General features: G+C 41.3%; 1 protein-coding gene across 1 annotated transcript; it reads left to right on the forward strand.

Moving 5' to 3' along the window:
* Nucleotides 1–536: 536 nt before the first annotated feature.
* On the forward strand, nt 537–26,430 carry LOC311277214 (uncharacterized protein). Its single transcript, XM_084387441.1, has 2 exons — nt 537–931; nt 25,629–26,430. Exons 1-2 carry the CDS (start codon nt 709–711, stop codon nt 25,982–25,984), a joined length of 579 nt encoding a protein of 192 aa, XP_084243567.1. The 5' UTR covers nt 537–708; the 3' UTR covers nt 25,985–26,430.
* The last annotated feature ends 262 nt before the right edge of the window (nt 26,431–26,692 follow it).

Raw genomic sequence — 26,692 nt, forward strand, 5'->3', positions numbered from 1 at the left:
ATTTCACCTTATAAAAGATGCACTGAACTTTGTACATCAACATTCATTTCTCTTTCATCGTGTGTGTGTGTGTGTGTGTGTGTGTGTGTGTGTCACTTCTGGCAGCGTCTGTGTGTAACACAACAAATGCTGAAGGGATTTATCAGATTGAACTCACTCACATGAACTTCTTTAACTCTAACTCTTCACTGGTCAGCAATGACTGTGGCCGCAGGGTTACTTACTGCATTCCTGACATCAAGGGTTATTTTGAGAGTTTATTGGCACACACTGTTTGAAAATGTGCGTGTGTGTGTGTGTGTGTGTGTGTGTGTGTGTGTGTGGACCAAATGTCCCCACAAGGATAGTAAAACTTGAGATTCCCTACTTTGTGAGAACTTTTTGTTGGTCCTCACAAGGAAAATTGATTAATAAACATAAAATGTGTACAGTATAAAAACCATTACGTCTATGGAGTTCCTCACAAGTATAGCTAAACAAACGTGTGTGTGTGTGTGTGTGTGTGTGTGTGTGTGTGTGTGTGTGTGTGTGTGTGTGTGTGTGTGTGTGTGTGTGTGTGTATGTATCACATGCTGTTGCGCACTCAGTAAAAGAGTTTAAACCCATGCGGAGCAGCTCTCTCTCACACACACAGACACACACTCTCTCTCTCTCACACACACAGACACACACTCTCTCTCTCAGGAGCTCGACCCGTCCTGAAGCTCGATGGCGTGTGTGTGTTCTGCGTGGCTGCACTGGGGAGCGCTGCTGTCGGCCGTCTTCGCTCTGTGTGTGCAGGAGTGTGTGGACAAAGATGAGGTTGTTGCTGAAATGTCACTGGACGCAGATCTGCCGTCGGAGTGTGTGTTGAGCTGCACGGCGCTCACTTACAGGCAGATCATAGACGGGCAGCAGAAACTCACGGTCCGGTTCAAAGACTCGCAGCCCGGTAAGAGCCGCTCCGTTTCTGCTGTGTGTGTGTGTGTGTGTGTGTGTGTGTGTGGAGACTGTGATGGAGGCTCTTTTCACGTTCGTCGTCTATGTACAGAAAGTGGATGATGGATGAAGACATCGCTGCTTTATCACTGAGATGTAATTCTGTAATGGTCTGGTCTGCCATTTTGTATTATTTTTGCGTTTCCCTCTGAATTAAATATATACCTTCAAGGTAACCTGTGTCGAGTGCATCCTTACAACACAGCAGGTTATCCGTTCCATAACTGATAATTATCAATCTCTGAACTGATTTCAGCTGAATAAAGACACTGTTGTCAAGTCACCTTCATTTATACAGCGCTTTAACAATAAAGATCGTTAGTGATCCAGTGATACACTTTACAGTGATAATAGGAGATTACAGTAACAGAGATTGTTTTGACTTTACATCAGCTCTAGAATAAAGTTATTGTCCAGCTAAAGTTAAGTTTTGATTGGTTCACCTCTGTTGCAGAGATCATTAGTTATTAACTTAGGGGCCGCTAACACACACCGTTCTCACAGAAAACCAGTAGGGGTTCAATGGCATGTCACGTGACCTGTCAGTGGCTGGCTGGCAGTTTTTGTGTTTTGTGTTCCTTCCTCTCTAGCTCATTTAATATGCATCTATTGATATGATTATGTTCTTTTGTATGATTGATGTTTTGGGGCCGGTTATCCCAATTAAACCAGTCAAATGGCTGTGATCACGACTGGTTGCTTACTGATGCTTTGCTGGACGCTCAATCCAGCCAGCCGCGGCTGAACCGCGATCAGGGCCATTTGACTGCTTTAATTGGGATAAAATTTGACAATCATACAAAAGAATAGATTCTTGAGATTATATTTATAAAAAGAAAACAATTTATTTCCTTGCAGCGAGAGTGACAGACAACGTGTTATACTCGCAGTTCAGCCGTGGCTGGCTGGATCGAGCATCAAATGTGAAGCCATTTGACTGGTTTAATTGGGATAACCGGCCCCAAAACATCAATCATTGAGTGTGAGTGTGTGTGTGTGTGTCCAGGCGCAGGTCCTTCATCAGATATGGAGTGTGAGTGTGAGTGTGAGTGTGTCCAGGCGCAGGTCCTTCATCAGATCTGGAGTGTGAGTGAGTAAGTGTGTGTGTGTGTGTGTGTGTGTGTGTGTGTGTGTGTGTGTGTCCAGGTGCAGGTCCTTCATCAGATCTGGAGTGTGAGTGAGTAAGTGTGTGTGTGTGTGTGTGTGTGTGTGTGTGAGAGTGTGTGTCCAGGCGCAGGTCCTTCATCAGATCTGGAGTGTGAGTGAGTAAGTGTGTGTGTGTGTGTGTGTGTGTGTGTCCAGGTGCAGGTCCTTCATCAGATCTGGAGTGTGAGTGAGTGAGTAAGTGTGTGTGTGTGTGTGTGTGTGTGTGTGTTCTTGTTTTTCTATCCCGGTGGGGACTTCAACCTGAATGCACACAGACTCGTGGGGACTCGTGTCACCGTGGGGACCTAAATTGAGGTCCCCACGGGCAAAGCCCCATAGGCACCTCCCAGACAGTGTCTAGACACGCCCCATGCAGTTTTTTCTGAAGTCCCCATGAAGACCGTTTTCAAGACAAAAATCTGTGTGAGTGTGTATCTATGCGCCCCTGGTGGTCACACAGAGTATTGCCGTCCCCACGAGTCACATTGTTCTGGAAAAGTGTGAAACTCTCTAGCGCCCTATCGGGGGTATTGGTCAATAATAAAATTAAACTATTTTCACTAAAGTGAGATAAGTTAATAGGGTTTTTATTTTTATATATTTCTACTAGATATTAGTATACTATTTAGTTATTTATATTACTTTATAAAATAAACAGAATTAAATAAATGTACTGTTGATACACTAGAATGAAAATTCTGGATAGACTGAGCCACAAACAGAATATTATTTTTTTTAATTTAGCAAATTCTTTGCTATATTTCCTCATAAGGAATCAAATGATTAGAATATAACATATCTGTTGAAAATGCCATTTATGTAATTTATCAAGGATCTTTCTATATTCATATACTCATTATTGATGACAATAGGAAAGAAATCAAACGAGGTTGGCCAGCTCCGGGGTTTCAGTCTCGCCTCTGCATGGACTGTTGTATGGGGGGATTATCTACTAAATCAATTCATTGTCAGTTTAGGTTAAAAACACTCCAAAGTGATTTTGTTAAAGTAATTATAATACATTATTATATCATTCCTCTTATATGTAATTATCATTTAATTCTAATCTAATTAAATCATGATCAGTAAATGATAATACAGTTTTTCCACTCTGGGATACACTTCTGACAGAGCCTTTCTGCATACATTACACAGAATCAAAGAGTTCACTTTCAACAGATCACTAATAAAAATAAATAAATAAATAAATAAATAAATAAATAAATATATATATATATATATAAATATATATATATATATATATATATATATATTAACAGGCCCTGACAATATACAATCATTGTTTCTAAAATTGGCAGCTGCTGTTATTTCTAATCTTCTGGCTTTCTTTAAATATATCACTACATACAAATAGGATTCAACATATTTTGGTCTGTTTTTGTAATTCCTTTGCACAAACGGTGTGATATTTGATAACTACAGACATTCTCTGTGCTCTCTCAAAAACCTTAAAAGTGAACTACTAACACACTATTTTTATGCCTTTATTTTCTGGTAAATGCTAGCCGCTAGGCTAACAGAGCAGCACATGACACCCTCATATCTCACAGTTTATCAGTAGTCTTCCACACCCTGTGCTTTACTAGATGCTCTGAGCTAACAGAGAGAGACTGACACTGCTTTAGCAGGACTCTCAGCAGAAGAGCGCTCAGTGTGGGAGAACGGGCCAGACACAGCTCTTCTCATGAAGCTAAAGGATGTGGACAGCACAGAGTGAGAGAGAAACAGATGTAGAAATACTGATCCAGCATCCAGATGTGCTGCTAGTAAAGCAGAAGTGGGGCAATGATCGCTAGCTAAGAACATGGCTAATGCCCCTGTGATGCTGAGGTAAGCATGTGCCAGCGTCTGCACTCCCGTTCCCAGTGTCACAGCAGGAGCAGCTAAAGGCCACAGTGGAGGACTGACCATCCCCAGCAGTCGTGTTAGCAGAGCAGCTAATAGAGCCAGCAGGGCATGAAGCAGAGGTGCTGTCAGCATCTGGATGTGGTGGACTAGTACCTCTCCCTAACCCTAACCCTAACCCTGGATGTGGTGGACCAGTACCTCTCCCTAACCCTAACCCTAACTCTAAACCTAACCCTGGATGTGGTGGACCAGTACCTCTCCCTAACCCTAACTCTAACCCTAACCCTAACTCTAGCTGCACATTGACCTCTGGGTCCAGATGTTGGTGACCACAGGTGCTAAATCATTATGGCTACTCTGACAAGGTGAACTCAGATCCTGGAAATGATGAGCACTGTGTCATAATCACTAGTCTAACACACACCAGTGTATGCACGTACATACAGTACACATGCAAACGTAAATGTGTACAACACACTCTTATTTATGTTTAAGTTAGTACGTGTTATTGTAAATAGTTTCATGTAATTGTGGGAGAATCTGAACCAGTGGCTGAGCCAGAAGCGTGTCCCAGTGTGGAGAAACCGCATCATCGTTTGATTTATTTTTACTATGTGTTATTCTTACCATAAATTAAATCACGTTATAGTATTTTTAACTTGAATTGACAGTTAATTGATGTAGTTTGCAAATAAATTCTTTCTCCATTCTCCTCTACCTGGCGAACTGCTGATTAGGTGAGCGCATTTACATTTACATTTATTAATTTAGCAGACGCTTTTATCCAGAGCGACTTACAAATGAGGAATACAACAAGCAGTGTGTCTGGAGAGAAAGCAGTAGCAAGAGAAGTGCTAGCAATACATGGTTTCAGTCATTGTCTTGAACAGTATGAGCAAGGAGAGCACTTTCTGTGAAGATGTTTGTTGTTATTTTAACAGTCATGAGGAGAATGATCAGTTAAAGAGTTTCAGGATCAGTGTAGACAGTTTCTAAAGGACGTTAGCGTACGTGTGGAGGCCTCGTATCCAGAGTGTGGTCTCACTTAAGACAAGCCTCACTGCTCTCAAACCTATTTTATTTATTTGATGTCCTCTCAGAGGGTAAAAATAATATCTGTTCTGTTGATTACAAGGTCTTGTAATAGTTAATTTTTTTTTTTATGAATGTCACTCTTTTTGTGAGTTGTTTAATAGTTCCAAATTGGTTCCATTCATTAATGTGTTGTTTTTTAATATTACATTTAATGTCTTTTAACATCTACATTCTGTCATTCATTTTATTTGTACTTTAAAAAAAAAACATATCTGAATTTGAGCAGAAAATGTATTTCTTTTATAACAGCATATATCCTATACACTATATTATCAGAGCATATGCATACATATTTTTTTTTAAAGAATACAAAAACCGCACAAGAAAAAATAAAAAGCGCGGGTAATAAACATAGCTATATATATATAGTGCGCCGAGCGAGTGTCAGTAATGGCTGACCCAGATCACACAGAACCTGAGGTTCGAGTCCCCACCGCGACCGTCGCCTCTCCCCCTCCCCCACTCTCCTGGGTCTCACACCTGCGACACACTCAGATGCAGCTCGAGAGGCAGGGATGCGACGGACGCGGCGAGATACGGAGGAGACAAGATGTCCGACGAAAAGGTAAGTTTTTGACTTCTTGTACAAGGTTCTCAAAATAACTTGGTGCTGTTTATTTAACTTGTATATTGTTTGCACATATATCGTAACGTAAATGTCACGTCATTTTATTTTCTATAGCGCTTTTCACATTAATCATAATCTCAAAGCAGCTTTGCAGAAAGTATAGATTAATGTACCAAAATGAAAATATTGATAGTCTAATAATAATATATCCATTAGGGGTTTAGATTCCTAAGAGTCTTAAGCTCATGTTTTAAGGCCACAGATAGGATTGTATAGGTGACTGCATGTTTAGCGGTAATCCGCTTTTAAACTTCGCCTAATTTTAAAATGTTGTTGTCTTTATGTAACTTCTAAACTATACATTTTGCGTCCCTGTTACTTCACCTAGATTAGCTCACTGTTGATAACATTAATGTAAGATGGCCAGGAGTTGGATCTTTTGCGGCCTACAGGAGTCTGAGGCCAGGCCTGAGATTCATGCGTTTTATCACTATAAACATCAATAATGGGTTTACAAAAGCAAGAGGGAAGTTTAATAAATTTAGGACAAGTTTTTCTACTTCTGTAATGCAGTTTTCAAGACCAGACAATAAATGGCATTTATTTTCAGTCAAAATGAAATTGTTTTGGTTTATGTTACAATGTCAATTTCTTTAATATATTGCCAAATTGTACCATTGCAGTTTTAAATACAGTGTAATGTGATGTTTGACCATGATGTCTGACTGTCTATGACACTTGTGCTTGCAGACTAAAGTTACGAATGGCAGCTCTGGATGCACAGGTGAGATAATGAGAAGATAGTAGGCTACAAAACACATTTTACTCATTTGTGGTATGTCAAATTGTAGAGCGTCACTTATTGCTTAAAATAGCCTAATTCTTAAAGCTTATATATGTAGCTTAATGAGCCAGAGTAACCAAGGTTTTTAAAAGCACAACCTTGGAGAAAAAGAAATATCCAACATAGCCCCCCATGCGCCCTCCTTTCAGTCTCTTGCAACACCATGCCAAGTTCATGGATGTGCATGAAATTCAATATTTACCTATAAACAAAAGATAGCAGATTAAAATAATGTTTTAATTAATAACCGGTCAGTTTAAATAGAAGTTTAGAGACCACAACATTATCACAAAGTAATTAAGGGATGATTGTAGTAATTAATACAATCTAAAGTTGATTTTTGTAATCTTAAATTTTTTGTTATAACTTGATCTGTACATTTTCTTTATGGTTTAATTAAAAAAGAAAACAGATCATTTGTTAGAAATCAAGGCAAGTAGGTGATTAGCCTATATCTGCTTATTTTAGTGAAAAATTTCATTTAAAAAAACATTTCAGTATTTTTACTTTTTTGTTAAACATTTGAAACGCTTTCAAAGGACAGAAGATTTGGTATTGTGGCATTAAACAATATTAATATGTCTAGCCATATGATCATCGTGTTATTGTGAAACCAAAAGTGTACTTTTCGTGTTCAATATAAAGATAAAAAATACCTCGCTGATATCTAAAAAAAAAGTACTTTTAAATGCATTCATCGTTGGTGAAAATTAATTTCTGATGGCTAAATAAATTTGGGCAATTACCCCTAAACTCTGACACGTTAGTAATGGTTCAGTAACTGGACATTGATATTATTACTTAACTGTACGTGTCGAGTAAATACAACATGTTGTCCTGTGTACTGTCAATTTCAGTGGATACTGTAGTTAAGTTTGTTTTGTTGTAATTTTTTATCATTGTATGAAATTAAAAGTGACAGTTCACATTAAATTTGTGGTAACTACAGGTTTTGCTAAATTGGTGTCATTGATATCGTCCTTATTTTGATACTTGGAAATGATCAGCTGGAACTCCATTGTTGGTTATAGACATTGGTTGAATGTAGCTGTTTAAAAAATATTTTGTTCGCTACTTGTTAATTTTACCTGTATGTTTACTGTGTTTTATAGAGAGAGTACTGATGGACAGTGATGGATCTGACTCTGAAAATGAGACTGGAAATGGTGCTTCAGATTCAGCAGGTATGTAGTCAGCTACTGAAAGGGAATGATGGGAAAGCTAGAAAAGGCTTGAATATTATTGGAAGAAAAATTTGAGTGTGTTTACTGTAGACATGTGCCGGTATTCGTTAATGCGATACACCGCGGTAATGAATATGCACAATATTGTTATCGCGGGCACTTAAAAATACCGTGAAAAATAATAGATCAGAATTTAGATTTATAGAACGTGCATTATCTTATTTTCCATCAACCGCTTAAACACTGCGTATATGCTTCGCGAAACGTGCGCACTGATGTTGTTTTAGAGAAAGGACCACAGGTGCTTAGGAGGCTATAGTTCTCGCCCTGGAGCGTCGGTCAGAACGCAGGACAATCTTAGGACAATACTGAATTATCTTCGGCAGCACAGACATACATTACACACTGATTACAGATGCAGACTTGAATGAAGTAGTTGCCTCTCAGTTCAGATTAACAGGAATGGTATGTTTACATCAGGTATTGGAGGGTATGAATGCAGTGTAGTGTATGTAGTGTAGCTGAAACTAAAAAAAAACAATAATAAATATAACATTGTATAAAGTAATATTATAGATGAAGTCTATCCATCAGCTTAGCATTATATTTAACACAGTACACCAATTTAAACATGTGAATTATAACATGTGAGTCACCATTCCTTAACATAATCGCTACAGAACAAATAATGTAAAAGTAATGTAAACAATGATGATATCTGTTTGTATAATACAAGCACAAAACTGAAATCAGTTACAAATAACATGCATCAGCATTCTACAATGACGTTCACTCTGTTAACTACACGGCATGACTCGTCATTTCTCTCGAGTGGATTTATGACCTCGAGCAGCATACGAGGACCAGCGAGCAGCATACAAGAGGCACGGCAACAGGGTTTTTCCTGGGTCAAAATTGGTCTTCGGTGGTGGCTGACTGACATGGTCATCCACACACAGCAAAGAGTACCCTAGTACCCACATGATCCGCAAGCCCAATATTGACAATAAATGTTAAATTTAAAATAAATACAAAGAAACAGTTTGTGTTTTTTTTTTTTTTTTTTTTTTTTTTTTTTTTAGGTATTTTACTACACATTGTCATAGGCCTATACATACTGTGGATTATTAAGGCTAAATTTTACTAAACACTCTTGCTAAATTAGGTAAGCACACTTACTTTTATCATTTCAGATTGGGGTGGGAAACTCTAGGCATCTCACGATTCGATTCGATTACGATTCAGAGGGTAACGATTATCGATTATTAACGTTTTTTTTTTTTTTTTACTTGGTACTTTTAAAGCATAGTATTTATGATGACCCATAACGAACTTACTTCCATCTTCCTATATTAATTTTATTAATAAAACAAATGGAAGTGATTTGAACATTGCAAAGAACCAACATGAAAATAAATGTGTGCCTGTACTAGCGTTGTAGTAAATTAATACAAACTTCAGCATATTCTGAATCTCCAGCATTTAATAATAGACTTCTAACCAACATCCTCCTGTTATTTCCAATGAGCAATATAATCCTTCAGACAAAAAAACATTTTGCTGTAGCAAAATCATAAAGTTTTCGTTCAAAAATATAGAATGATGTACCAGCAGCTCTCATATAATGCTTGTGGACTTATGCATATTCTGAATAATTAGTAACATACAAAGCCTCCCTTATTCACAACTAAATAATAAAGAGGTATGACTTGAAATGTTTGCTGTATACCACAATCAAAAACAGCTTATACAAAAAAAGTGAATGAACATCTGCAGAGAGCACAGTCAAAATGTAACTTTTTGTGACTGGCATTGCACATATTGCAGGGCAGTATAACGTACGTATAACAGATCGGTTTACAGCATATTGATGTGAAAACTAAATAGGCTACTGAAAGCAGTTTTCATACAAAAAATACTAAATAGGTAACAATGAAATTGCCAATTTTCCATACGCTAGCTTTTAACGAAGAGGGTGCCGTTCGAATTTGGCGCTCAGCCATCATGCGTCTGTTAAGTGCGCGAGTCTGTTATATGTGCGCGCCACAGACTGCACGCACACTGCACGTCCGCTAGAGTTCCGTCTTTAGCGTTCCGTCAATATTATGTTTTTTCAGAGGTTTGATTTTTTTGACATTTGTGAATCGATTCAGAATCGTCCACGTCTGCATCGCGATGCATATAAGAATCCGCGCGGTGCTGTGATCGTTCTCTCCGTCACTCCGTCAGTAGCCTGCTTCACTCACAAAACCCAATTACAGATCAAATAAGGCTTTGGCGGGACAAAAAATCGTTTTGGCGGCCGCCAAAAAAATGTCAATGTAGGAAAAACCCTGAGCAAGAGCGCGCAAGTGTTTTTTCTAGAATACTCTGTTCTCCTGTTATTTCAGTGCTGCATTTTAGTCAAGGTAAGCCCATCTTCGATTCTCTGCTTATTTTGTATTTTGTATTTTTATTATTTATTATTTTATTTAATTCTGTATTTTAGTTAGACACGTTGCTACATTAAACAACAGCCGCGAGTGAAAATTATTATTGCAGTCTAATTTGCACTTACTGTAAGCCTTTGCTCCTAGCAGTTTCGATTTGGCACATTTTCGCGTTATTCACTTAATTGCCCGACCGAAACAGCTGTACTTACTCAAGCGGTGAAAGCATTATCTGTATATCTATGTAATTTGCGCGCTGTCGCGGAAGCGTCAGCGGAAGCGTTCAGCTCTCGTGTTCAGCCTCCTCGTGTGAAGACCGACTCGGGTAAAGACCATCGACTCTACCTGCGCGACTCCACCGAGCAAGGACACCAGAAAGGCACTTAAGTATCTCCTTTTCCATTTTCCTTCCCTCTTTTTATCTTATTGTTCACCTTAATCAACATGTGCTTTCAATACATTCCTGTTATCTCTCGACAACGCCCTTTCATCACGCGCAAAAGGCAGCGCAATACTGCCAATCTGCGTCCCATTCTCTCATCCGCACACACTCCTCTCTCTCTTTCCGTTGGTCTATGGAATTGTCAGTCAGCAGTCAATAAAGCTGACTTCATTCCAGCCTTCGCATCTCATCCTACTCTTAATATCTTGGGCTTGACTGAGACCTGGATTCGTCCAGAAGACTCTGCTACCCCCGCTGCTCTCTCTAGCAATTTCTCCTTCTCTCACTCCCCTCGCCAGTCTGGGAGAGGTGGGGTGTTCAGGGCTTCTCGTTTCTAACAATTGCAAATACTCCACGCTCTCTTCTCTATGCAACAACAACTCATTTGAATATCATGCTATTACACTTACAACTCCCATTAAGATCCATATTGTAGTCATTTATCGCCCCCCAGGTCAGCTGGGAAACTTTGTAGATGAGCTGGATGTGCTGCTGTCCACTTTCCCTGAGGACGGCACCCCACTTCTAGTCCTCGGTGACTTCAACATCCATCTCGAAAAGCCGCATGCAACAGACTTCATCTCTCTCCTAGCCTCTTTCGATCTCAAACGACTCATCACCTCAGGTACTCACAAATCAGGCAACCAACTGGACCTGGTTTACACACGCAACTGCACCACAGAGAACATTTTGGTGAGACCCCTCCATGTTTCAGATCATTTCCTCATTACTTTCAGTCTACATCTCTCTACCCCTGCACCACCACCCCCACCACCAGTCACTTTCAGACGAAACCTGCGCTCACTTTCCCCCTCCCATCTTTCCTCTGCCGCGTCATCTTCTCTTCCCCCACCCTCACAATTCTCATCTCTGGATGTGAATACCGCAAGGGACACCTTATGCTCCACTCTAACCTCTTCTCTAGACAATATCTGCCCTCTCTCCTCCAGGCCAGCACGCGCTACTCCCTCCAACCCCTGGTTGTCTGAGGTTCTTCGGGAACACCGGACTGAACTTAGGGCAGCGGAGAGGAAATGGAACAAATCAAAAGACGCATCTGACCTGAGTATGTATCAATCTCTCCTCTCTTCCTTTTCTGTTGATGTTCATGCTGCAAAATCTTCATACTTCCACAACAAGATCAACAGCTCCTCCAACACACGATTACTCTTCAAGACATTCAACTCTCTCCTCTGTCCACCTCCACCACCACCCGCCTCCTCCTTAACTGCTGACGATTTTGCGAACTTCTTCACCAACAAAACAACAACTATCAGTCAGTTCTCAGCACCACACACACAGGAACCCAGACCGACCCCTTCCACAGCCAATACCCCTCTGTCCTCCTTTTCTTCGCTAACCGAGTAAGAAGTATCTACACTTCTCCTCTCCAGTCACCCTACCACCTGCCCTCTAGACCCCATCCCCTCACACCTTCTACAAGCCATCTCTCCCACACTTCTTCCATCACTCACACACATCATCAACTCATCCCTCCATACTGGCACTTTCCCCACAGCATTCAAGCAGGCTCGGTTTACCCCACTGCTTAAAAAACCAACGCTAAACACATCATTTGTAGAGAATTACAGACCTATCTCTCTCCTACCATTCATTGCGAAGACACTTGAAAGAGCTGTTTTCAACCAAGTAACATCCTTTTTGTCTCTAAACAACCAGCTGGATGTCAACCAATTTGGCTTCAAGAAAGGGCATTCAACTGAGACTGCATTACTGTCATTACTGTAATCGCAAAAGCTGCTTCCAAATCTTCAGTCCTCATTCTCCTGGATCTGTCTGCTGCCTTCGACACTGTGAATCATCAGATCCTTATGTCCAGCCTCTCATCACTGGGCATCACAGGAACTTCACTCCACTGGTTTGAGTCCTATCTCACAGGTAGGTCCTTCAAGGTCGCATGGAGAGGCGAGGTATCCAGAGCACATCAACTGACCACAGGGGTTCCCCAGGGTTCAGTTCTTGGTCCCCTCCTCTTCTCCATCTACACCACATCACTGGGACACATCATACAGGCACACGGCTTCTCCTACCACTGCTATGCTGATGACACACAGCTCTTCCTCTCGTTTCAACCAGATGATCCCACAGTAGCTGCACGGGTCTCAAGCAGTCAGGCGGACATCTCCACATGGATGAAGGAACATCACCTGCAGCTCAACCTGGCAAAGACTGAGCTTCTCGTCCTCCCTGCCAATCCATCTCTACAGCACGACTTAACCATCCAGCTAGATTCATCATCAATCACCCCATCAAGGTCGGTCAGAAATCTTGGAGTAACGTTTGATGACCAGCTGACCTTCACAGATCACATTTCAAAGACAGCTCAATCATGCAGGTTTGCACTGCACAACATCAGGAAGATCAGGTCTTTCATAACTGAGCATGCAACACAACTTCTCGTCCAGGCCCTGGTCATCTCTAGGCTTGACTACTGCAATGCTCTTCTGGCCGGACTTCCAGCATGTGCAACCAAACCCCTACAGATGATCCAGAATGCTGCAGCTCGTCTTGTCTTCAACAAGCCCAAGAGGGCCCACGTCACTCCTCTGTTCATCTCTCTGCACTGGCTACCTCTCGCTGCTCGCATCAAGTTCAAGGCATTGACGCTTGCTTACAGATCTATCACAGGCTCAGCTCCCTCCTACTTTCACTCACTCCTACGAGTCTACATCCCTACCAGACGCCTACGATCGGTCAACGAGCGACGTCTCGTGGTTCCATCACAGAAAGCCACAAAATCACTTTCCAGAACATTCTCATTCACAGTTCCATGCTGGTGGAACGCTCTCCCACCCCCATCCGGAATGCAGAATCCCTGACAACATTCAAAAGACAGCTGAAAACCTATCTATTCCGTGAGCACTTAACCTCATAAAAAAAAAAAAAAATCCTTTCCCTTTTGAAACATCACTAATCAGGCTTATGCTACTCTGAATAATGCCTGAACTTCATATTTTGAGCACTTCTTGCGTTGTTGTGGTTTTTGCCTCTTCATGATGACTCGCTTAATTTAGTCCTAAATTGTAAGTCGCTTTGGATAAAAGCGTCTGCTAAATGACTAAATGTAAATGTAAAATGTAAATACTCGATTATTCCTATATATTTACATATATAATCAATCTTAAACAAGTAAAGAATAGATGAAACTCACTTTTCTCGCAAGGACGTACACAGTTATTATTGTTCAACACGAACACCGCACCGTGACTTCTATAACAGTCTTCCTGAGGAGAGCGCAGCTGTTATTCTTCACGCGCATTTCACGTGCGCGATCATTTCCCGCGCATCCACTAATAGCCACTAGTTGGCACCTTTGTGCTACCTTTGTAACAGCCGCCCCCACATTTGCAGTGTAAATGTGTTCCAATTGACTGTTAATCCTCCTTGGGCAATTCAGGCAGCTGATTTAGCTTTACCACAGGTCTGATGAAACTCTTGTCATTAACCTTTACCTCAGCGGCTCTCACATGCCCATCAGTGCTTGGAAACACCTTTACCACCCTGCCTACTAACCATAGAGCCCTTGGTAATTGGTTATCAACCATCATTACAACAGACCCCTCAGTAATATCCTCGGTAGTCCTTTGCCATTTTTGCCTGAGCTGAAGACCAGGTAAGTAGTAGCGGATGAACTTGGCCCAGAAATGATCCACCAGTATCTGACTTTGTCTCCACCGTCTGCGACTTAGGCGTTCAGAATCTTGATAGACAACTTGCGGCAATGAACTACTGGGCCGCCCCATCAAAAGATGATTTGGTGTTATTGGGTCAACATCTGAGATGTTAGCTGACACATACCCCAACGGTTTGGAATTCAAGATTGCCTCCACTTCAATTAAAACCGTTCTCAGTACTTCCTCAGGAATGCTTTGTGCTCCAATTGTGGTGCTAAGTGCTGCTTTTACAGAGCGAATCTCTCACTCCCACACTCCTCCAAAGTGTGGAGCTGCTGGAGGATTAAAATGGAAGTTGATCTGATGTTTTGCCAGTAACCTTTGCAGGTTAGAATTCATGACAGTGAAAGCCTCTCTCAACTCTTTCTCTCCCCCTCTGAAATTTGTCCCCTGATCAGAGTAAAGTTCAGCAGGGGTACCACGACGTGCTGTAAACCTCTGTACTGCCATCAAGAAGGCATCTGTGTCGATAGAGGTAAGTACATCAAGGCCCAAAGCAGTCCATCCCAGTGGAATAGAACGCTGGCTTGAACAAACGCAGTCGTGCAGGAGGCAAGTCAGCCATCTTCGGTGAAACAGGTTTGGATCTTAACTTCCGGCACTCCAGACAAGCATATTGATGCTTCCTAACAGCCTCACGCCCTCTCAATATCCAGTACAACCGTCGGAGTTCAGCGAAGACTCGCTCTGGTCCAGGATGGCATAATCTCTGGTCGAAATCCTGGATTAACAGTTCGGTGATGCAGTGGCTCGGATCCAGCACAATAGGATGTTTGAAGTTAGTATCCAAATCCTCTGCTCTTCGGAGGCCTCCACCAACCCGAATGACCTCTTCTGTTGCATCAAACTCAGGAGCCAGAACAAGATGGCGGCTACTGGAAGGAACTGGTTTATTGGCTTTGAGAAGGTTATAGTCCTCTAGGAAACTGTCGAGCTGGGACTGTTTAAGGAGGAGGGAGACTGCCTGCTGATAAGTTCTTGCACTAGATGGAGCAGCTTGCTCCGCTTTCTCCTGCTGAAGGGTGCTTGCTGTGGCCTCCACTAGTTCACTCCATGTAGCATACCTGGTGGGTAAGGGACATACCTATCAGAACTTGAAATGTAATGGCAGAACAAGGAACGTCGTAGCTCTGTAGGATCTTCTCCAACTGTCCCTGCTGGAGCTTCTGGCCACTCATCAGGGGTTCGTTAAAGGAAAGATGGACCTTGACACCACCTATTCGGTTTTGCTAGTTCCACCAAGGATTTACCCCTGGTCAGATCATCTGCCGGGTTAAGTATTGATCTCACATACCTCCATGCCCGCCAATCTGTGAGCGCTTGGATTTCAGCAATCCTGGTTCCCACAAAGACCTTGAATCAACACAAGTCTGACTGGAGCCATGTCAGGACAGTGGTCGAGTCGGACCACAAGATGGTTTTCCTGATCGGTAAGGTGAGCTCACTGATTATCAGCTTTGCAAGTTGAGCTCCAGTGACTGCTGCACAAAGCTCCAGTCTTGGCATGGATTGTTGTCGTTTTGGCGCAACTCGAGATCTGGCCAGCAGGAATGCCAAGTGAACACCACCTTCAGCGTCCTCAGAGCGTAGGTAGGCCACTGATCCATATGCTCTCTCAGATACGTCACAGAACACATGGACATCTCGTATCACTTCTGGCTGGTCCATAGATGTGGGAACATAGCAGCGAGGTAAGGTGATGCGAGATAATTCAGGCAGTTCTGCTACCCATGTATTCCAGGCTTGGAGCAGCTCCTCAGGCAGTAATGGGTCATCCCATTCTCGTTGTTTATCCCAGAGTCGCTGTACAATCACCTTAGCCCGAGTCGTATATGGCAATATTAGCCCCAAAGGGTCATACTGTCTGGCCAATGTACGGTACACAGTGCGCATTGTGGTTGGGCTGTAATCCTCCAGTGGATGTTTATAGCCGATGATATCTGTATGGCAGTGCCATCTTAGGCCTAACATAGACTCTTGAACATCAGAAGAATCTTGGGAGAGCCACATTTCAACCTTATCGGAGCGTGCTTCTTGAGGGAGATGCCTAAGGATGTCAGGGGCGTTGCTGGCCCATTGGCGGATCTCGAAGCCTCCTGATGCCAACAGTACACGTAATTTATGAAGCAAAGCTTTGGCATCAGCTTTTGATGACAGACTCTGTAAACAGTTGTCTACGTAGAAACACCTGCCTAGGGAATTCCTGACATCTTCTCCCTCTGTGCTGTGATCGTGCACATGTTTTTGGAGGGTGAAAGTGGCACAACAAGGAGAACATGTGGTACCGAATGGCCGAACCTGCCACTCATAGACCACAGGAGGCACATCACGGCAGAGATTTCTCCACACAAACCGAAGAAGGGGCTTGTCCTCAGACAGAAGGCATACCTGGTGGAACATGGCCTTTATGTCCCCGCTTATTGCAGTGGCATGGAGACACTGGAGACACTTAGAGAATTCAGGTTATGTATACACTGAATCAGACTGATAATATAGGTGTCTGCGAAAGTCCGCGCACAACTCTGGAGGTAGTTTACCAAGCAGTCTGGTGACGTGTGAACCACATTTTAATTCCACTTCTCCCTCTACGCCAAGGGTTTTCAGCATCCCAACAAGAGCTCTGATCTGCAGTGTGAATCTTTGGAATGCCTCATGATCCCCTCGCTTGATGTCAGGAGCATCCATGACCTGTGCTATCCTTTTAAGTGCTAACTGATGCGGCTGACCAAACCTCTCATTTAAGGCTGTCATTGTGTCAGAATGTGGAGTGACAGAGTTCAGGTAAGAGTCAGCGATAAAGGAGGCTTCCTCTAATTCAAGATGGTCTACCAATATTTAAAGAGCTCGGTAGCATTAGATTCTCCAATGACATCTTTAGCCTGGCGAACTCCGCAGGGTCTCGATGAATCAACATGGGAATTCGTGGTTTGGGACCTAGATAGACTTTCTCCTGTACTGGCAGCGATGAGGGAAAGATCTCATAAGGCTGGTGTTGTGGCTGATTGTATGGCATTTCTGGGTGTGTAAGCCATGGGTCACTCTGCTGCACTGATTGTGGAGCATACACAGTTTGTTGCTGAGGTGGCGAAGGAACATCCAGCCAGGGTGCAGAATGAGGCGTTAAATATGGAGCAGTAGTAGGAGGGCAGGTGAGGGAATGATATGTTGGACTGCCCTGACCCTGAGAATTGTATGGTGTGGGGTTTGTCATGATATCCCCTCTGTGAGGCCTGAATGATTGATTATGGAATGCGTTTCCCTTGACTGGAGCATGCTGTCCAAAATAGGGCTGTGCTACTAATCTCTCTGCTGCTAGTTTCACTGGGTTTGAATAACTAACAGAAGTAACGTAAGTGACTGGGAATGCATGCTCTTTCCTAGCTCTATAAGGGAAATCGTCACATACTGGAGGTGGTGGTTCAGGCCATGACTCATCCTCTTGAGGACTGTCCACTGTCGTTTTAGGTCTCTGTGGTGTTAGATGGGTAACTGAATGGGACTCAGCCAAGGACGCCGCTGATACCTGGGAACGGAGTGGTGAGACTTGGGGTGTTGCAGAGAAGGAAGCTGATGAGTGAGAAGGGTGTGAAAGTGGCTGCCTTGCTTTAGGAAAAGAGGCTCGGTCATCTCTCAGTGATAGGTGAGTATCTGCACTTTAGGTTTCCTCCAAAGTCCCACGGTATTTGGATAACACATGATGACGCACTTGATCACGGAAACTTTGTATGAGATTATTGTCTTGGCCAATTTGAGCTTGAATGTTCTCTAATTCAGTATAAAAGGCTCCCCACTCATCTCTTTCTACACACCGACTTCCAGGTCTGGCCACTGCTGAACCTGCTTTGTACCTCGTTCTGGCAGTTTCATCACTCCCTGCATTGTACTCCTCTTCGAGTCTAAATGTAGTCTGTGCTGCAGTATCTTCTGTATTAGAGGAAGTCAGTTCTCTGTGGCCTATAATATTCACTTGGTAGTCTGACAAATAGACCTCTTTTGCCCCGACGTCACAGTTACGTCACGGCACTAGCTGGAGGCAAATCAAACGGAAAACTGGAGGCGGCCAATACAAACCAACACAGATTCGGCTACATAATAAGGAGCTTAAATTATTATTTTTATTATTAAATGTCATCTTGTTGTGTTGTTGGGTGCAAGAATCGATGAAAAATGAGTATGCTGTATCTGGAATTTTTATTTATAGAAAATATCCACATCTTTAAAATTGCACAGTAATATGTCACTCTTTACATTGTCGTCTTCTTGGCGCTTGCTAGGCAGAACTGCGGATCGTACACACAAATCTTTACATGACCATTCAGCACATAGTTATAGGCATCTAAAAATTTATATGTCCTCAGTTTCTCGTTACCCTCAGTTTCTCTATCGGGTAGGTGTAGAAGTCAGGCCACTCAACTGTTGGTAGCGTTAACGTTAATCCTGTCAGATCGTCCATTGACTGAGCGCGTGTACGGTCATCGGTTTCCGTCCGTTAAAATTAACTTTTGCAAATAACAATTGCGGTCCTGGACAGTGAGTGACCTTGCACATTAAGATAAAATTGGATTTTCTCCAGTCATTGTTAAAAAAACAAGCTATCAAACTGGCAAACTAACGTTAGTGAAGCGGCCAGAGGGATCTTTCTGCCTCCAGCTAAGCCCCGGCCACACAAATACGTCACTATGTTTACCAACTGTAAAAGGGTCTATAGGCCGGCAGTCTGACTTGCCGTTTTGGACGCACAGATTCTGAAAGGGCTTCACTCATTCCTTAAGAAGTAGCCATTCTTAACCAAGGTAAGCACTGATATCCGGCTCATTTTTCACACGCTCTCACGCCACAAATCCATTTTCTCACGCAGTGAAAAAAAATCGCGGAGCAAAGAGGACACTGACACTGACAGACTAGACAGAGCAGGTTACTTATGATATGAAAAAAATTCTCAGCTCTCATGTTCTGTCCATTTTATTACGAAGTTCAGACGATAAATACCGTTTTGGCACTTGTAAATGTGACTTGACAGATCGCTGTAGCGCCTCAGTTCAGGTAAACCGATCATCTGTTACGTTTTATTTAAAGATGCAGTACAACTTACCGAAAGGTATATATGCCTCATACATAATATCGATCCATTTTGTTTTTTAGACATGGAAAGAGGTCAATAAAACTGCAGGTGAACAATTAGCCTATGTCACAGAACATTACATTTACCTCAGGAAAGCCATTTAATGACCATAGCATGTTAATTGGCAAAAAAAAAATCTATAGAGGAGTATTTTGCTAAATGTGTGCACTATATTACATTTGTATTATATTTTTACTTGTGTCATAATTGTTATTATAATGAAAACCAAATTATATTTAATTTACAGTAATATGTGAGATATATTTTTTTCTTAAGAAAAATTAACATGTAGGCTATCTACTGTAGCCTACCTAATATTTATCCAGAGCCAATATTGAATCAACATTGAAATTAAATCCCAAGAATTGAACTGAAATCGTGAAAATTGTGTAAAATTCTGTTTAGTTATCAAATGTTTTGACAATCACAATTATATCTATTGTAATGCAAGTTGTTTTTTTTCTACACCCAAAATTTGATAAAATTTTATACCGGCACATGCCTAGTTTACTGATATTTAGGAGTGCTTGTTGAATATTCTTTTACTAAAAGAGAGCTATTATGTGTCCCGACAAATCAATGGAGTTCACTAATGAATTTGAACAACGCAATCAACAACCATCCAAAGGTAATACGATTTAAATTAAACAGGAGGATTATGAAGACTTCTGATATTGTTATACTTTTAAAGAACAAGTGCTCTATGATTTGCATGTTTTTCACTTGCTTTTATTTTATTTATTTTTATATCCTAGATAATATATATTCTTAAGATAATTTTATATAATTTTCTCTTATACAGTTTTCTGAAAATAGTATCTTTTATTCTGTGTGTACCAACAGAAAAAGAGTAGTTAATTGCACTCAGTGCCCCCTTGCATTATTGGCATTATTGGTTAATATGAGAAGAGAAAGTGAAAAGACATTTTTGTTATTTGAGCTTTTGATCTTTTGTTCAAAAGTATAAAAACAATCCCGTTCTAACAGTTAAGCCCCGTTCACACTACAAGCGACTTTGTCGCTGCATGTCGCCAGTGGCTGGCGGTGAGGTCGTTAGTGGGCGTTCCCATTACTGGTTGCCTAGTAATGTTTGTGAGTGACATTCACGGATGTTACTCCATGTTGTAGACAACAAATCTCTTTTCTTGTTGGGACAATGATACTTTGCATTTATTTCTATTTATTAAACTGTAAATACTTTGTGCATGTCTGAAACTTCACGGAATAAATACATTTAAAAAAGAATAACTCCAATACAGTTACATAGTTTTTAGATAAAGCAACATGCAGCATATTCTCAATGTTTCTTGTTATTCTGCTAATGTTATAATGTTATAAAGTGCTGAGATCTTCAGAGATCTGTTAGTGTTTAATGTTGTGTTGGGGTTTAAAGGGTTTGTGCTGTCTGAGTTTTGTGGGTCACCATTGAGCTGAAGAACAGAGCCTGTGCTTCAGTCCAGCAGAAGAACAAGAAACATTGAGAATATGCTGCATGTTGCTTTATCTAAAAACTATGTAACTGTATTGGAGTTATTCTTTTTTAAATGCATTTATTCAGTGAAGTTTCAGACATGCACAAAGTATTTACAGTTTAATAAATAGAAATACATGCAAAGTATCATTGTCCCAACAATCTTAAGTCTTTGTACTAGCAACTTACAACTTTAATTAAAACACCCTTAAGAAATGTAAGGAAATCTTGTTCCTCATGTTTTTGAAGTACACTCAATTAATGACATTTTATAGTGTAAATATATTATTATAAATGTATTTTTTATATACGAAAAGTGGCAATTCCTTGTGTATTATTCAATATATTGTAAAATATAATGTATTATTTCATATATTTTTCAGTATATTTACACCATATAATATATCAATCATAAATATATTAAACTATATTTTCATTTCATTTACAAGCAAAATCCTTATAACTGTGTTTTTTAAGATCTGTTGTCGTTGTTCACCGTGGGCCAATATAATTTAAGCATGGGTAAACCCCTCCCATTATGTGCAGCTTTAATTAGGTCCTATATCGTAAATGTTTAGTTTCTAAAGGCTTAAACATGTAAAGAAAAGAAAAGGGAAAAGTCCTCCTGTACAAATTTACTTCTTCAATTTCCCAAGCAGTAATTATGGTTAAGACCAATAAAACCTAAATATTTTGTCATGTTTGGTTTGGTCCATTTTCGGCCCAGGTCCATTACACATTTTAGATAGTGACTAAATTACCAGCAATATTTTTGTCAAAATATTCCTTTTTAATATAGTATCACTGTTTATATTGTTGCTAGGTATCATGCTTGCAAACATGTGCCAGAATTTACAGATTTTCAACCATGCTAACTAGATTTTAGCAAAAACGTATGTATAAAACTGTAAACCAATGAGAGAAAAACTGAAGACCATGTATTTATTTGATATGTTATTCACGTTCATGTCGTGTGGGATAACAATTACTTTTATCCCAATCACAATTACTAATATTTATTTTTATTTTCAGTATCTTCACAAAACCCACGGAGAAAGTGGTCTAAAGAAGAGATCCAGGCTGTGGAAAAACCTCTGATGGACTACATCGACTCAGGGAAGGGTCCTGGTAAAGCCCAGTGCATGGAGGACACTGGAAGGTCACCAGCAGCACTTCGGGGGAGAAGTTGGGGGGGGGGGGTGAAATCTTATGTTAAGAATCGTATTGATGCCTTAAAGCCTTTGTTTGTTGAAGGCAACAAGTTCAAAAAGTGTTTCAAAAGGTAACGTACTGATACGTTAAATAAATGTTAGAGTATTAAGAAATCGTAGATTCTTGTTTTTGTTGTAATTTCCCAAATTTCCAAACTTTCCTTGGGGAAGTTTATGGGGGTCGTACATAAAATGTCTTCTACTCAAAGAATTCAATGTGGTCCAAAACTGTGGCACATTTGCATAAAAAAAACGTATATTATTATATATTATATTAACTTAATATTATTTAATGTGTCTCCAGTCTCGCTAGCAAAGCTTCAAACTGAGCCGCTGACATCCTGAAGTAAACCTCGAACCGTTCGGGATAATCCCGCAGTAAACTCTTCTTCCTCTCTACGATCTCAGGATTGTTGGATGGACCCAATATTTCTTTTCTTTTTCTCTTTTTAAGAAGAGAGGACAACAAAATCATCCTCCTTAAAGATGACATTTTGTATTGTTTTGCGAAATATTCCGCAACGCATTAATACACATCGCACTCATTGGGTTTCATAGGTTTCTGTGCGTGACAAATTTTTAGGATGACGAATAAGAAAAAACACAAATAGCCATATATCTTGCAACCCTGTTGAATGCCAGCATGTGCTCGTGTTTTAATTCAGAGTTGATTCCAGTATGCACAGATAATTATTCAGCAAACACAATGATACCTGTGAACATTTCCTGCTTGTCATACAATATGACTGTCTTATTTATCAAAATGTGGACCTTTTCAGATTCTCAGTTGAAGAAAAATAGATTCCTGTTAGACAGGAAGTGAGGTGAGGCTGTTGTCACTGTTTACATCCATACAAATGGTCTATTCAAATACAAGAGTTTATGGGAATTAGTAAATTTTAATTGTAAAAATCCATAAAAATATAAATATAGACAATTCTCCCTTTTAAACAACTCTTTAATGATTATCTAAACTTAATATGTATTGTTAATCTGGTACAGGTTTAAATTTGTATTAAAACTAGATAACCTACAGCTAACTCATAATAGCGCCCCTCGGTGGTGGTTTGGGGTAAGACACAATAGGCAGGTCCCCACCGGAATAGAAAAACCTGACAAAAATTCACCTTTCTAAAATTAATAATTTCTGATAATAAAGTTGATTTTTGGGATTCAAAAATTCCCCCAGACACTTCTGTGTAAAAATTATGGCTTTATTGTATTTAGAAATTGGTGTCCCCACGTGTACCCTTCTAGTCAGGAGTCCCCACGACGTAGCAAAAACAAGTATGTGTGTGTGTGTGTGTGTGTGTGTGTGTGTGTGTGTGTGTGTGTGTCCAGGTGCAGGTCCTTCATCAGATCTGGAATGTGAGTGAGTAAGTGTGTGTGTGTGTGTGTGTGTGTGTCCAGGTGCAGGTCCTTCATCAGATCTGGAATGTGAGTGAGTAAGTGTGTGTGTGTGTGTGTGTGTGTGTCCAGGCGCAGGTCCTTCATCAGATCTGGAGTGTGAGTGAGTAAGTGTGTGTGTGTGTGTGTGTGTCCAGGTGCAGGTCCTTCATCAGATCTGGAGTGTGAGTGAGTAAGTGTGTGTGTGTGTGTGTGTGTGTGTGTGTCCAGGTGCAGGTCCTTCATCAGATCTGGAGTGTGAGTGAGTAAGTGTGTGTGTGTGTGTGTGTGTGTGAGTGTGTGTCCAGGCGCAGGTCCTTCATCAGATCTGGAGTGTGAGTGAGTAAGTGTGTGTGTGTGTGTGTGTGTGTGTGTGTGTGTGTGTGTCCAGGTGCAGGTCCTTCATCAGATCTGGAGTGTGAGTGTGAGTGTGTGTGTGTGTGTGTGTGTGTGTGTGTGTCCAGGTGCAGGTCCTTCATCAGATCTGGAGTGTGAGTGAGTAAGTGTGTGTGTGTGTGTGTGTGTGTGTGTGTGTGTGTGTGTGTGTGTGTGTGTGTGTCCAGGTGCAGGTCCTTCATCAGATCTGGAATGTGAGTGAGTAAGTGTGTGTGTGTGTGTGTGTGTGTGTCCAGGCGCAGGTCCTTCATCAGATCTGGAGTGTGAGTGAGTAAGTGTGTGTGTGTGTGTGTGTGTGTGTGTGTGTCCAGGTGCAGGTCCTTCATCAGATCTGGAATGTGAGTGAGTAAGTGTGTGTGTGTGTGTGTGTGTGTGTGTGTGTGTGTGTGTGTGTCCAGGCGCAGGTCCTTCATCAGATCTGGAGTGTGAGTGTGAGTGTGAGTGTGTGTGTGTGTGTGTGTGTGTGTGTGTGTGTGTGTGTGTCCAGGCGCAGGTCCTTCATCAGATCTGGAGTGTGAGTGTGAGTGTGAGTGTGTGTGTGTGTGTGTGTGTGTGTGTGTGTGTGTGTCCAGGCGCAGGTCCTTCATCAGATCTGGAGTGTGAGTGTGAGTGTGTGTGTGTGTGTGTGTGTGTGTGTGTGTGTGTGTGTGTGTGTGTCCAGGCGCAGGTCCTTCATCAGATCTGGATCCGGCGGACTGCGGTAAACCTCGGGATAAACAAAGACACTAATATTAGCGTTGACGCCATTCTTATTATGATGTAACGAGTACATCAGGATTTATGGGTGTGTTCCCGGTTCCGGCTGACCTAATCTATGCAGCCTAACATTGAATTATAGAAGTCTATAATGTGTTATGTGAATGCTAGGTCAAAGAGATGTGTCTTTAATCTGGCTTTGAACTGACAGAGTGTGTCTGCTTCCCGGACAATGGTAGGAAGACTGTTCCAAAGTTTTGGTGCTGAATAGGAGGAGGATCTACCGCCAGCAGTCGATTTAGATATTCTAGGTATTATCAACTGGCCGGAATTTTGAGATCGCAATAGACGTGAAGGACTATAATGCGTTAAGAGCTCGCTCAAGCACTGCGGAGCTAAACCATTTAGTGCTTTGTAAGTAATCAGCAATATTTTAAAATGTATATGATGTTTAATAGGGTGCCAATGCAGTGTTGAATAGAATAGAATAGAATAAAATGAGGCATTTATATAGCGCTTTCATATGTACTACTGTACACCCAAAGCGCTTTACAATCATATCAGGGGATCTCTCCTCAACCACCACCAGTGTGAAGCATCCACTTGGATGATGCGACGGCAGCCACAGTACAACGGCGCCAGTGCGCTCACCACACACCAGCTATAGGTGGAGAGAGGAGAGAGAGTGATAGAGCCAATTCAATGTAAGGGGATTATTAGGAGGCCATGATTGGTAAGGGCCAATGGGTGGAATGTGGCCAGGACACCGGGGTTACACCCCTACTCTTTACGAGAAATGCCATGGGATTTTTAATGTCCACAGAGAGTCAGGACCTCGGTTTTACGTCTCATCCGAAGGACGTGTTGACAGAACCGAGCTAATATGGTCATACTTCCTGGTTCTGGTAAGAACTCGAGCTGCTGCGTTTTGGACCAGCTGTAGTTTGTTTATTAAGCGTGCAGGGCAACCACCCTGTTGTGTTTTTAGGGCTGCGTTACAGCAGAATTGAACTCTTGTTGCATCATTGACTGTTATCTATAACTGTGAAGCTGTATTGTGTAAAGCTGATGCGATATTCCTGTTGTTTCTCCGCAGGCGAGTCGGACGACTTCTGCTGGTTCATTCACACGAGATGCAGCACGTGGGATGAAGTCTTTGTTGTACTGTCTATCAAAGAGTCCGTGGCAGCTGAGAGGATTGGACTTCAGACCACTTGGCCGCCGCACCTGAGCCCCGCCCCTCCACACCTGAGCCCCGCCCCGCCGCACCTGAGCCCCGCCCCGCCGCACCTGAGCCGTGTCCCGCCCGACGCCTGTGGCCTGCGCTTCGACGTCATGCCGCATCTGAAACTCCTAAAGCAGCACATGCTCTGTGTCCGGCCGCACGGCATCATGGGACACCGCTTACACTGCCCGCCCTACCTGGTCATCGTGAAGAAGAAGACAGAGTAAGAGTCCCAATCTATAACAATAGTAAAGATTAGGAACAGATAAACTGGTGTGACATTTAGGATTTTGCATTTCAATTTTAATTCATTTGAACTGAATGGAATGACAGTAGTATGTCAACAGTCTGTGTTGTCAGATAAACTATATTGCATTTTAAAACACTTTCAATTTGAAGTATACCTTTTATTTTTATATACCTATAACATGCCTTATTTTTTATATCCTTTCTATTTTATTAAGCTTTTTAAATGTAGTGAAAGGACAAAAGCACAAGAAGCACTAGTTCATTTTTTGTGCCATTTAATCTGTGTAATAATGATAGTTCTCAAACTCTGAATCTCTATTGACATTTAAAGGGTCAGAACGACCCCATTTGTTCACCAGCCTGTGTGTGTTTGTGTACTTATAAATATATTCAGCTATTTTGTTAATAAAATTCTGGAAGCTAATCTCTGTCTACTGTGATTTCATTTTAATGTTCATTTTTTCACTTTAAATCTATTAATTGAGCACAGGCTTCAAAGTGGCTGAAGTGGATTAAATAAATTCTAATGATTGCTTTTCTTATTTCTTCTGTGATTGAAAATTTAACCAGTTCTAAACGGAAGTTCGTGAACCTCGTTCTGTCCCATCAATCATCTGTTTGTTGGACATTATTTCTACTATGAATATGTTAACTTGTGAATAAGTCTGGTTCTACAGTGACTGTCT

Source organism: Rutilus rutilus (assembly GCF_951802725.1).
Source record: "Rutilus rutilus genome assembly, chromosome: 18".
In the NCBI taxonomy this organism is placed as follows: Eukaryota; Metazoa; Chordata; class Actinopteri; order Cypriniformes; family Leuciscidae; genus Rutilus; species Rutilus rutilus.